Here is a 14,434-nt window from a genome sequence, read left to right as displayed (position 1 = left end):
CCTAGAAAATCCCATGGACAGAGGAGCCTGGTGCAGGCTACTGTTCATGGGGTCGCGAAGAGTCAGACACGACTGAGCGATTTCACTTCACTTCATTGGGTTATGGGTTATTGTGAACATGGGGTTCATTACACTAGTCTATTTTTGTTCAAAATGTTCAAAATTCTCTATAAGAAAAAGAATTTTAAAAATTTAATCAAAGATAGAGACCTTCCATTTTCAGTAATGGCAAATTAGATAATATAAACCAACACTTCTGCCAAAGACTGTTAGAAACAGTTGGACAGAATATAAATGACATCAATGTGAGGGCACAGAGGGATGACCAGATAGTGACATTTTTTCAGGCCATATATTGGGGAAGGATGGAAGCCCAGAGACATCAGGCCAGCATTTGCAGACATTATCCCTCTGAGAGCATTTCCCATATCTTGAGAAGTGGCTGACAGCAGTTCTCTTGACAACCTCACAGATACAGAGAGTCACAGACTACAGTCCAGGGCCCAGGTGGGCCCTGTGGCACCCCACCTCTCTGAGTTGGAAACTCAAAGGGCTAAAACACAGGAATAAGTTTGAATTAGAAGTAAATATTTTCTGAAGGGACCTCAGCTCAACTTTGGACATTCTTAGTACTTCACCTGTACTGAGTTGATTCTGGATTCCTAGCATGTTTGTGCAGGAACCTGGCACAGGTAAACATGAGTCTTCTCCGCCAGGAAATATTATTGTTCTGGCCTCTCAATTATTTCCACAAGCAATTTAGCAAATATTGTCTGGCACAAAACTGTAACACACCAGCACATAAGTAGATCTGACAACATATGTGAAAATCAGCAAAAATTACACAGACTATCTAAAGAGACCTAAAACAGATCCAGATCCTGGAATTATAGTAACTTTAAAGTAACTCTGCTTACTATTTTAAGGGACTAAAAACAAGATTATAAAATTTCAGAGAAAACTGGAAACTATAACAAAAAGATCAAATGTAGATTTAGGAAGTGAAAATTACTATAAGTGAAAATAAGAACTCAATGTGTAAGTTTAACTAACAGCAGGTTAGATACAGGTGAAACATATGTCAAAATCATATAACCAAAATAAAGCATAGAGAGCCAAAAGATGCAAAATATAGAAGAAAGGGTAAGAATCATAAAATATATAAGGAATAGGTCTAATAAACCTGTAACTGGAATGCCACAGGAAAGAGTGGGATAAAAGCAATGTTAGAATAATGCTAGAAGTAATGCCTATCTGTATAGCAGAAATTAACACAATATTGCAAATCAACTATACTTCCAAAAAAAAAAAAGAACCAGGGATCCTAGGAGAAATGGCTGGTTCAAAGACTGAGGCAGGGAAAGTAGATGAGCCTGGAATACCTCCTGTCAGAAAGCAAGGAAGTGCTCAAAGAATGATGGTGATATGACAAAAAGTCAAATGAACACACTTGAAGGGGATTCCATTGGCTAAATCTGGGATAATTGGAGCATCAAAATAAAAAATAATAGTAACAGAAGGTGGCTCATTTAATACAATAGGAAACATGAGTCTATGCCAACATAAATAAGTTAATAAATGAACTGAAAGTTAGATGAGGATAAGACACACACAACTTTACAGTTCTACAACCAATAAATACTTATTGACTACAAAAGGAAAACAGCAATTTCAGAGTAAAGAGGCCTGGCAGATATGACCTTAGCTGAGGAAATTAAAAACAATGAATAATGGACATATCAAAATTATGCACCACTTAATGGTGTCAAGTTCATGAAGTCAAGTGAGACCAAGGAACCTTTCCAGCTGGAAAACACTAGAGAGAGACACTAACCAAAGGCAACTCTGGATTCAAAGGGACAATCACTGGTACAATTTGTGAAATGCAAATGGGTGTTAAGGATCAGATGGTAGTAATGCATCAAAGTTAATTTCCTGATGTGGATTTCTTGTTGTTACTACACAGGAGTACTTCTTGTTTGAAATAAAAATACCCTAAAATAATCAGGGTATATGGGTCATTAGGTTGGCAATTTACTCTCATATGGTTCAAGTAAAAAAGTTCTTTATGCTAGCAACTTTTTCAAAAGTTTGCTTCAAAATTAAAAAATAAAAACTTTTAGAAAATAAGGTAAAGGGAGAATTCCCTTAACCTGCTAAGGTAATGCTTCTCAAAGTGGCTGCAGAGACTGGCGTCAGCTCTCAAACTGTTATTGACATGTGATGAGATAGGTACAGAAATTGAAAGCGTTTGAAACCTTCACAACAATATGACAGATTGTATATCTTTTAAATCAAATAAAGAATAATTGGGCTTATAATTAATATGTCTTTTACTTTTCTAGTAATTCACCTTCATTTTATCAAAGTATTGGTTTGCCATGGATAGGAATTAAAAAAAAAAACAAACACAAAAACTGGTCCTTCCCCCTAGACAGTCTGAGAAGTGTATGATAAGAGTATCTATTAACAACACATGGTATTGAAAATGGCCTTCCCAAGTGGCACAGTGGTAAAGAATCTGCCTGCCAATGCAGGAGATGCAAGAGAACGCAGGTTCAATCCCTGGGTCAGGAAGATCCTCTGGAGAAGGAAATGGCAACCCACTACAATATTCCTGCCCGGGAAATCCCATGGATAGAGGAGCCTGGTGGGCTACAGCCCATGGGGTTGCAAAGAGTTAGAAATGACTGAGGACACATGCATGCTATTGCAAACATCATAGTAAAATGTTGAAGTTTTACCCTGGGGACAAAACTAAATATTGTTACCATTTTAATAGGGTTCTAGTTGGTGTAGAAAGACAAGGAATAAAAAGGTGTAAGAATTAAAAAAAAAACAAAAACAAGAATACTCCTGTTATGTGCAGACTGAATACAAAGAAAATACAAACAATTTTTTTCAGAGTCCCAACTACTCATTTCCAACAACCTCCTGCTTTGTACCCATCTCTGTATATTAAGATAAAGGCCAAAGCAAAAATATGATACTGTCTTTGCCTCACTTATTATCCCTTTAGACCCAGTAACCACTGGGCTCTTATGTATCCTTTGGACAGGGCTCTGTACATTTCAGATTTCAACTTAACCTGTCATCTAATTAATGGACTTTTTAATGAAAAATAAGAGGTTACTCCTTATCTTTCCTTGGATTTAGGCAGCTATCAAGTTCCAGCTTATGGTTCTGAACTAGAACTACAAATTCTTTACATTAAAATTAAAAGTTCTTGTATTTTCATATTTCCCATGGCACCCTGAATAGTATAGGCATCTAGCAGGTACTTAATAAATTCCTATAGATTGGTTTCAAAGCATAAATCACTTTCGGCATTGGAATCATGTTCACAGAATGTATGAGCCCAAAGATGGAGAAATACAGACAGACAGGCAGACAATGAAAACAAATGAATAAAGAAAGCAAACATTAAAAAAAATAAAAACTTTGCTATAATGCCATCAGAGGGTAGTAATGGAAATAACATTGTTAAGTGTGACTATTCAGGGTCTTGTTTTCCAAGGCTGGTTCTATACTATTTGAGCTCATGGCTCCTTCACTCAGAAATAAGAGAAATGTCCACCTATATTTGTAATGATCGAAAAAGTTCATACTGCCTTTAAGAAACATGTAATCCAAAGGACCTAAGAGACTTTTTGCTTGTTTAGAAATATTTCCTACCAAGCACCAAGCCTCCTCCCTCCCCACAAGGGTTCACTCCATGAACAAAGAGCCAACAGCATTCACTTCATCCAAACAGCCATTAGATTTAAGTCCTGATCCTGTCACCGACCTTGGGTGTATGATCCAAGTTGTACCACCTTGCATGAATTCTCAGGGTTTCAGGTACTATGCCAATCAGGAACCTATGTTCGTAGGTTTCCTATGATCCATGTACAGGATTCTGTCCCATTCTTCTCTTCCAGTCCTAGACAAGGTTCCCAGTTGCAACCCTGCCCCACGTAGCTGTGGAACTTTGGGAACGTCCCTTAACTTCTTCCAGACTTCATCTTCTGTGCAGTGAAGACATTAGAACTACATCTGAGGTCTCCTCTAGTTACTATCTACTCCCACATTTACACATAAAAACACATTAAGATAAAAATAAACAAAAAAATGAGAAACTGTGGCACTACTACAACCACTCCTGGTCTGCCTTCCAAGTATTGCTTTGCAGAAAAATGTGTATACACAGAAGTTTACAGAGGAAACTCCAACTGGTTCCCGGCAAAGTAAGTGGTATTTTTTAACCACTGTTTCCAGCTACCAATTAGGATGAAACATTTGGGGAAAGACTCAAGCAGCAGAATTTGTGACTGGCACACCTACTGAGTCATCCATTGGCCATGCTCTAATCAGAGAAGAGACCAGCTCTTGATCTTTCCTGTCCCTCTGCCTGTGGGGATATTAATAGCATATTGTGGAGAAAAGAGGAACATAAAATTCATGTTGTTTATTAAGAGTGGCCCGAGAGAGTGAAAGCTTCCCTGACAAAAGCACCCAACAGCAAGACCTAGTCTAATGGAAGAAGACAGATGGAAGCAAACATCAAATACCAATATCTGATGAGAAAGCAGTGTAGACCCTGCTCCATGTCTGGTATCTCCCCACGACCTTGACTCTCACCATCTCTGGAACAGGAAGTACCCCAAAAACAGTCTGGCTGACCTAGGAATCCGTCCCAGGCGCACTGGACCCGGCACCACAGACCCAACGCTATTCCATGCCACTTACCTCTCGCTCACCATGCTCTAGACACACCAGCTCCTTGAAATCACCAAGCCAACCCCTTCACGCAGGGCTCTGGCCCATGCCATTCCCTTCACCTGAAACACTCTTCCCCTTGCCATGCTATTTTTCACATGACTGGCTCTTGTGCCCCTCCGGGTCCAGCTTAAAATGTTACCACCCTCCTCAAGGAAGCTTTTCCTGACCACCCCACGAAGATGCTCTTTTTCATCACTGTATCTATTTCTTTATTAGCCTTTATCACAACTGTGATTAGTGCTTGTTGGCTGACATTATGCCCCACAACAGTGTCAGCTTGCCTGTCTTTTCTATTTATTGGTACCTACTGGGCATCTCATACCAGTAGCTGGCACACAATAAGTATTCACTACAAGTCTGTTGAATGAATCAGTGACCATCAGGAGAGCTTCCCAGGTTTTGGTTTGGTCTCTGACTTCCAAGACCATAGTGGCTCACCTTGTACATAGGGCCCCATCTCTGGGTGCTCCCTGACCCGCAGATTATAGGTCTTTTTTTGATCAGACTGCTTTAGCAGATCCCGCACCCGTTCATTATAGATTTCCAGGAAGCTAGAGACACAGAGAAAAAGGCATAAAATTAGATTTTGAAAAGACGTGGGAAAACACTAAGCCAAGAATCAGAAGGTCCTAGTTCTTGTTCAGAGTATCTCTGATCCTCTTGAGACGTTGGTCACTTCAGGCTTCCCCCTTGAGTCTCTTCTACATGGGTACACAGGGTTTTTAGTGCTGGCTGCCATTACCCGGGTCTCAGGTTTACATTATGAGTGCTGATTCAAGTTTAGCTTTCAAGAGGCTATCTGAGGATGGGTTTAGGCTGCCATCAGCCTGTGCCTTTATCAGTTCCCTGGTGCATACAGTCTTACAAGCATGTTTCTTGAAGTGGTTTGCAAATTTGATCTTTGAGCTCTATTACTCATAGAAGCCATCTCAAGGACCACTGCTGAGCAATAAGGGAAGCTAACTGAGAAGGGTTCTGCTTCCCACTTCTGATTCAAGTTGCACAATTCTCCTTTTACCTATCTTATACACTGGGATTCTGTTTAAGACATGCTATGTCTTATTGGTATCTACTGGCATTTTATACTTTTTAAAATAATAAAACAGCTACAATTCTTAATTAAAATCAGTAAATATTTTGTTAAATAAGAAAGCACACTTCTCACAGAAAGGTTTTCCTCACTGGACCATGGATACTTGCCTGTGGAGCCAGCAATCAGAAAAAAGGCTCCAGCTCAAAGCTGCTCTCTGCATACACTCCTTATAAATTTTCCCTTCTTAATCATTTCAAATTCAAACATAGGAACCCCCAGATAGCTCTTAGAATAGTGGTTCCCAGATTTCATGGACAATAAAACACTTAATATATACTGCAAAATTTTACTTTACACATTTAAAAATGTAAAAATAATGTTCACAACCATTTAATTTTTAAAAAGGACATTTATTCTTTTTATAGCAATGAAAATGTTATGGAATTAAATAGTGATGATGGTTAAATACTAAAAAAAAAAAGTCACTGAAACTGAACTATATACTTTAAAAGTGTGAATTTTATGATATGTGAATTATGTCTCATGTTTTTAAACAAGGACATTAAACACCAAAAAAAAAAAAAGAATACAGAAAATGAACGGCAATTGGTAACGTCACACTGGAGGTAGCCAGCACTAGTCTGGGTACTAGAGTTTCCAGTATTCTTGCCTGGACAATTTCATGGACAGAGGAGCCTGGCAGGCTATAGTCCATGGGGTCACAGAGTCGGATCTGACTATGCATGCGCCCACACCCACCACACAAGAGCTTGGGAACTACTAACCTGGAGAACAACCCAGGAAGGGGCTGGAAGAGAAATTCCAGAAGCTAGTATGAAACTGAACAGAAAATGAAGGAAGGGAAACCAGCCAGCCAACGGAAGTGGGTCCACAGGAGACACTAACGTGTTAAGCCTGAGGGTAGAAACTAAGTTTCCTACCACACGCCTGCACATTCATGTGACAAGCGCTGTACGGTATTTCTGCTGTGACCTTTCCCCATTCCTCTGGGTAACTCTGGAAGCAGAGAGGACAGCTCTGGAGTGGACACAGAAGCACTTCAGGCTGCAGAGCCCAGCAGGTTCTTACCTTACTTTTATACTACAGGAGGCAGGCAGTGGGGCACAATTTTCCTTCCTGATGAAGAGACCCTGCATAAACCAAAGGGTTGTAGTTTCACTGAAGGGGATGTACAAGGAAGACCTACTTTGAGAGGATCCAGTCAAGAGAGAGTCTATACCTCACATATCCGTGGTGTCAGCCCAACAGAGGCCTGGAGAAGAGAAGAAAGCATTACTGTCCACTCATGCTGATGCTCTCCCCCAACACCCAGGACCCACGCTCAGCAAGGATAGTGTTCTCACTCTTGCCTCTTCACTTCAGGCAGTATCCCCAAGGGTATGTGGAAGACTCTATTTGCCAGTGATCTCAGAAACAAACAGGTGGAAAGTATCAGATGAAGGGCATATCACCACCATAAGGAGGAAGAGAGGAGAAGCTAACAAACCCAGGTACCTGCTTTTATGCCGAAGAGGTGACATCCTTCTTGTGGTAAAGTGGGATAAGCCTACTTTACCACAGTGTTGCCTCCCAGAACCCTATCTCCTAACCCCCCATACACAGGAGAACCAGAGTACATGCATGTTCAAAACACACATTTAGAGAGAAGTGGCTTATTTCTTACATATTGGATTCAGTGCTAACTTGTACTCCAGTTAATGGCTTTATACCCCTGGATTACTGAGTCTTTTCTTCTTTTAATTTAAAATATATGAAATCACACCAAACATGAACCTTTAAGGTCTCAAGACATCACACTGAAGATTAGTTAAGCAATGATCTGGGCCCATGGCATCAGGGACAATCTTTAAGGAGGAATAATATCCTAGAAAAATGTCCTTAAGTGGTGTTATTTATCACCTGTCCCACCAATTCATCTCACCAGGGTTCTTCTAAGCCTAAAACAAAGAAGTATTCTGAAGGAACTCTATCCTTCTAATTTTCCATGATAAAAGAAGGCTCTCATAAATCCTACACACTTTTGAAAGTTCCCATCCCAGTGGTTGGTTCTCCCACTTCTTTCTAACACTCAGATTTAACACACACACAGCCCCATATTCACATGGCCTTAGCCAGCACTTAAGGCAGTCTGGGACTTGTCTACACCAGAGGCGTTAAAAACCTACAAGTGATGAACTTGAAATGATCTGAGAAATATGAGAAATTTAGAAGGACTGACAAGGTCTGTTTCATCAAAGAGAGTTGTAAAATTCTAAGGTTCTTCAGGGTGTAATAAAGAGGAGCTAATTATTCAAAGTTTACCTGTCAATTAAGTTGCTAAGAAACGTATTCTTAACAGAAAACAGAACCCTTTAAATCTGACTGAAGCCAACTGACTATGAAACTCACATCCTCTTTCAGTGGCAAGGACAATGCAACATTCAGGTTTGATGTGGCTTTAAGAAGACATCACATCTCAACACTCACAGGGGTGCCCAGCATGGTGTACGTCTTCCCAGAGCCTGTCTGCCCATAGGCAAAAAGGCATATGTTGTAGCCTTTGGCAGCTCCAGACAGTACTTCAGTCCCCAAGTCCTGGAACACCTGTAACAATAAAAACAGAGTGCATGTCACTCTGGTCCTACCTTCCAAAGCAGCCTTTTATATTATGAAATGTTTCAACATCCATGACTATAAATTCCCCACTGTTTTATGAGAATCAATTCAGTTTCAAAAAAAAAGACTGTTAAGGAAAATTCATTTGTTCAGTAAGTCAATTATTTTTAAAAGTGCTTATTGTATGCTGGGCACAAGGCTAGATATTTAAGATGCAAAACTGATATGGTCCCTAATCTTTAGGGGAAAAGAGTCCAGGAGAAGGGCAAAGACATGCAAGCAAATTAGTGAAGGAAAACCATGTACATGAATTCTTTTTCCCTCCCATTACAAAAAAAAAAAAAAAACAAACCCTTTAATATGGTTAATCAGGTAAAAGTACAATGAAATTTTGCCCAGGAACATATCACACAAATTCAGGGTCTCAAGACACTACAATGAGGGTCAGTTAAGCCCAGAAATTAGGGAGGGTTTTCCCTGTGGGACCCTTTTCTACATGCTACCTCTTCAGACTGATCCTAACAGCTGACTGCTTCTGCTCTCACTCATTTCTGTAGTTTTAGTGAATCAGAAACAACTAGAGGCTCTCCCAGGAAAACCCCTATACTTTATGTAGTGCCTGAAAGTCCTATTGGACTGTCAGGCAGACCCCAGGCTCAGGACAAAACAGCCTCGCTTATGGGGAAGGCATAACTTTCCGTTGAACCAGTCCTCAGTAGAATGCCACCGGACATCTGCATACACAGCTGGTATGATGGGCATTTACCCTTTGCACTGCTGCTGCTCAGCATCCGAATACTCTTCTGATCTGGGAGGAAACTGTTTCAGTTTTCATGGGAAGCAGGGCCCAACCCTCCCAACAGAAGTCAAATAGGCCAGATAATTCTCTCCATCTCCTGGAGGATAGAATGTGAACATGCGAAATGAGGCTCGCAAAACTTAAAATTTCAAAGAATGACCCAAAAGCAAAGAAAGAGTTAATCAAGTCTCCTTGCTGGCATCGTGAGTCCAACAGTACTGCATCTGAAGTACCAAGCACAGTACTCAAACTAGACTGTTCTGTGCTATGGCTTTACCTGGCCTCCCTGCAACTTAAGGCCCCATGGTTTGCAGCCCATTTTTCTACTTTCCCTTAAATTCTATGAATCTCCTGATACAGTTCCAAACCGGAACATGGTTCTTATGGTTAATAATAGCTGTGTGATCTTGAACAATTTAAACTTTAAACTTTTTTTTCCTGGTAAATTGGATATTTTTTGTCTATATCACAGGTTTGTTGTGAAGATCAAGTGAGATAATACATGTAACTAGGGACCATGAGCAAGAAGATAGGAGTTGCTGACCTAAGATTACACTACACTATTCTGTTTCAGCAGCTGCAGTCATGCTTCTTGATCAGTGAACTATTTGCATTTTGTTTTTTAGTGCTTCTAATATTCAGGCATAGGGCCATAATAACCCAAGTAGAGGTGAAAGATCTAGACGTTATACCATTCTCACCACCTTTCCCAGTCTCCCTCCCAGCTCTGTATTCTCCATGCATTCAGTTCTATATTTGCAAAGCTGAAAATTGGGCAGAATTCTCTGCCTCCTGACATCTGTCTGGGTTAAATTCTCAGGGACTGAAGACAGGAATCATTTCTCTTGATCAGAACATTTGAGTTGGCAGCCATCCATTTACTAGTTGGAAACATTCACAAAACTCAACCTTTCTTTCCAGTGCTCCAGCAGAAAGTGGGAACAGAGGTGCAGACAGAGCAAGGCCACATCTAGTGTTATTTATTTCTCACCGCTCACACAGCAGGGCAGAATGAGCTCAGTGGATTGTGAAAGAAGACAGGAGAATGCTACTTTGCCCATGTCTTCATCCAAATTCAAATAATCACCTGGAGGTTTTATGAAAAAGTTTTGAAGATGCCATTTCCACTCAACAGTAAAAGGTGTGAACAAGCAAAACTGGTAGGCTCCAAACATGGAATTGGGGGAAACTGTTAAGAGTCCATTCTTTACGAACCGTGAGGCTTAGCTCATCATAAATTCTTAAACAGAGCACAACAGAACCAGATGACATCGTGGTTCACTCTCACCGTGGTTATTATAATGAAGCATATGGGAACAGCTCAATATGAATATCAAAAACAGTTCGAAGGCTAAATAAATCACCAAAGGGCAGTCTTATTTAGAGGATTAGAACCTAATGATCCAGAAGATTCAGTTCAGGAGGAAAGACGGGCAATGTAACTTTTTTTTCTGGAATATAAGTACAAGAACACATTTGATAGACAAATTAATTTCATGTGACACAGAACTTCCAGTCTTTTTAAGCATTCACTAGATTGGGGACAGACCACTGGATGCTGCTGAATTGGAACTCACAATACCTGAAGCTCAAGCCGAAACGTATTTCAGAGGGGCAACTGAATCATAGAACCAGAATTTTTGGTGTTCAGTATCATGTCATTACCATTGCAAATGAAAACAAGGAGACACCACCATACACCTATACGAATGGCCAATATCTAACACACTGACAACACCAAATGCTTACAAGGAGATGGAGCAATAGGAACTCTCATTCATTGATGATGGGAATGCAGAATGGTACAGCCACTTTGGAAGACGTTACACCAGTTTTTTTTTTTCCTTAAACAAGACTAAACATATTACTCTTACCATACAGTGAGGCAATCGCACTCCCTGGTATTTACCCAAAGAGGCTGAAAACATATACACACAAAAACATGCACACAGATATTTATAGAAGCTTTCTTCAAAACTGTCAAAACGTGGAAGTAATCAAGCTGTCCTTCAATAGGTGAATGTCTAAACTTTGGTAAGTCCAGAACATGGGATATTATTCAGTACTAAAAAGAAATGGACTATTAAGGCATGAAAAAACATGAAGGCACCTTAAATGCACCTAAGTGAAAGAAGCCAATCTGAAAAGGCTACACACTGTATGAGTCCAGCTACATGACATGCTGGAAAAGGTAAAACTATAGAGACAGTTAAAGAAAAAATCAGTAGTTGCCAGGAGTCCAGGGAGGGACAGATGATAGGTGGGATGCAGAGGATTTTTAAGGCAGTGAAACTCCTCTACATATGATACTATAATTGTGTATGAAAAGTGAAAGTGTTAGTCGATTAGTCGTGTCTGAGTCTTTGTGACCCCAAGGACTGTAGCCCGCCAGACTCCTCTGTCCATGGAATTCTCCAGGCAGGAATACTGGAGTGGGTTGCCACGCCGCCTCCAGGGGATCTTCCTGACGCAGGGATTGAACCTGCGTCTCTCGTGTTTCCTGCATTGGCAGGCAGGTGCTTTGCCACTAGCGCCACCTGGTGGGCGGAAGGAGGTATACGGAATTTCTGTGCTCAATTTTTCTGTAAACCTAAAATTGCTTTAACAAATAAACTCTATTTTCAAAAAAGATCCACAAGATAAATCTCAAGGAATAACAACAACATTTATCAGACATATCCTTCCTAAAACCGGTTAGAATCAACTAAGTCTCTGGATTTATGTCTCTGATTTCATGATGACTATTTAAGGTCCAAAACTAAAGGTTGCTCTGTATTTTCCTAAAGAAAATTTTCACTGTTAGATTTTTGTTGTTGTTGTTTGCTTTTTTTTTGGTAGTTTTAGAAAAGGTAGAGGAATCAGAGATCAAATTGCCAACATTCGTTGGATCATCGAAAAAATAAGAGAGTTCCAGAAAACATCTATTTCTGCTTTATTGACTATGCCAAAGCCTTTGACTGTGTGGATCACAATAAACTGTGGAAAATTCTGAGAGAGATGGGAATACCAGACCACCTGACTGGTCTCTTAAGAAACCTATATGCAGGTCAGGAAGCAACAGTTAGAACTGGACATGGAACAACAGACTGGTTCCAAATAGGAAAAGGAGTACATCAAGGCTGTATATTGTCACCCTGCTTATTTAACGCCTATGCAGAGTACATCATGAGAAACGCTGGACTGGAAGAAGTACAAGCTGGAATTCAAGACTGCCAGGAGAAATATCAATAACCTCAGATATGTAGATGACACCACCCTTATGGCAGAAAGTAAAGAGGAACTAAAAGCCTCTTGATGAAAGTGAAAGTGGAGAGTGAAAAAGTTGGCTTAAAGCTCAACATTCAGAAAATGAAGATCATGGCATCACTTCATGGCAAATAGATGACGAAACAGTGGAAACAGTGTCAGACTTTATTTTGGGGGGCTCCAAGATCACTGCAGATGGTGATTGCAGCCATGAAATTAAAAGACGCTTAATCCTTGGAAGAAAAGTTATGACCAACCTAGAGAGCATATTCAAAAGCAGAGACATTACTTTGCCAACAAAGGTCCGTCTAGTCAAGACTATGGTTTTTCCAGTAGTCATGTATGGATATGAGAGTTGGACTGTGAAGAAAGCTAAGTGCCGAAGAATTGATGTGTTTGAACTGTGGTGTTGGAGAAGACTCTTGAGAGTCCCTTGGACTGAAAGGAGATCCAACCAGTCCATTCTAAAGGAGATCAGCCCTGGGGTTTCTTTGGAAGGAATGATGCTAAAGCTGAAACTCCAGTACTTTGGCCACCTCATGCGAAGAGTTGACTCATTGGAAAAGACTCTGATGCTGGGAGGGATTGGGGGCAGGAGGAGAAGGGGACGACAGAGGATGAGATGGCTGGATGGCATCACCGACTCATTGGACGTGAGTCTGAGTGAACTTGGGGAGTTGGTGATGGACGGGGAGGCCTGGCGTGCTGCGATTCATGGGGTCGCAAAGAGTCGGACACGACTGAGTAACTGAACTGAACTGAGTTCTGTAGTTCTTTATTATACACTATGTTCTCTGAGCCCCAAGGTGACTCCTAACAAAAAAAAACTGTGACTTCAATTTAGGATGAAAAAGGGTTCAACATGATTAAATAATATTGATTTCAAATACAGGTAACAGAAATTGTTGATGAGTGAGAAGTAAGAGGGTCATTTCAAAGAGGAGAAAAAAAATTAGTTAAAAGAATCTAAAAACTAGCTCTGTTAGCAGGCATCTTTAAACTGGAAAATAATTCTAGACAACTCTGGAAACTATTCAAACACATGTTTTCACTAATGCTGTTACTTAGGAAAACCTCAAATAACCCAGAGTTGTACTTTTACTTCTCATCACACAGAGACGGTGAGGTACAGCTGATACTGTTTGCGGATCTACTGATACATCCTCTCTCCAAACTTGTGGGTTAGAAAAGTAAGGTTTGGGGCCTATTACTTGGAGAGCATTCACGTAAAATATATAACTTAATGGGGCCTGCAGTTGGGGAAAGGACTTAGAATGATTTGCTTTCCTCCAAACAGCTACACGTAAGGTTTAATGGTTAAGAACACAGGCTTTGCAACTTAATAGATGCATAAGGTTAACAGATGCAAGCTTTTATATATAGAATGGATAAATAATAAGGTCCTACTATATAGCACAGAGAACTATATTCAGTATTCTATAATAAACCACAATGGAAAGAATATTATATATACAACTGAATCACTTTGCTATACAGCAGTAATTAACACAACATTAAAAATCAACCATACTTCAGTTTTATGAAAAAAGTGTTTTATTCAAAACTAGAGCTTTAGATTCATACAGTAGTAACACAAAGCAATTATTGTGTTAGGCTCTCTTCTTCTTAGCACCTTAAATTTTTAATCCATTTAATCTTCACAATACATCTATGACAACAGTTACTATTATCAAAATTCTCTATCACATGGGAAAATTGAAGTTCCATGGGTAGTTAAGTACCTCTAAATAAAGCTGTTGCCTTTAACCACTGTGATATTTGCCACTAGCAAAATAACTGTCACCACAATTATCAGGAAACGCAAATTTTATCTGAGAACACTAAGCTATTACCCTTTAATTTAGAACTGTTCTTCAAGGTTTCTTTATTTCCTGTTGTTTTGCTTCACACTGGGAGAAACTTTACCAACTCTCCTTTTCAGTATTTCTATTAAATAGAAGTCTTAGTAAAATTTTGTT

At 39.9% G+C, this 14,434-nt stretch overlaps 1 protein-coding gene across 8 annotated transcripts in view; it reads right to left on the bottom strand.

Moving 5' to 3' along the window:
* Window positions 1-14,434, bottom strand: part of STARD9 (StAR related lipid transfer domain containing 9) — a 113,805-nt gene that overhangs the window by 50,353 nt on the left and 49,018 nt on the right. For all 8 annotated transcript variants that reach the window (XR_009601473.1, XM_042253036.2, XM_027971713.3 and 5 more), the window contains exons 4-7: window positions 8,282-8,398; window positions 7,035-7,067; window positions 6,884-6,945; window positions 5,200-5,312 (exon numbers count right to left, since the gene is read on the bottom strand). Coding sequence is in view for 7 of the 8 variants with exons in the window: in XM_042253036.2 (XP_042108970.2) it covers window positions 5,200-5,312; window positions 6,884-6,945; window positions 7,035-7,067; window positions 8,282-8,398 (325 nt within the window). In the remaining variant the exon portion in view is untranslated. The remainder of the gene's footprint in view (window positions 1-5,199; window positions 5,313-6,883; window positions 6,946-7,034; window positions 7,068-8,281; window positions 8,399-14,434) is intronic.

The sequence above is a fragment of the Ovis aries genome, chromosome 7 (genome assembly GCF_016772045.2).
Source record: "Ovis aries strain OAR_USU_Benz2616 breed Rambouillet chromosome 7, ARS-UI_Ramb_v3.0, whole genome shotgun sequence".
In the NCBI taxonomy this organism is placed as follows: domain Eukaryota; kingdom Metazoa; phylum Chordata; class Mammalia; order Artiodactyla; family Bovidae; genus Ovis; species Ovis aries.
This window is presented reverse-complemented; position numbering and strand designations above follow the sequence as displayed.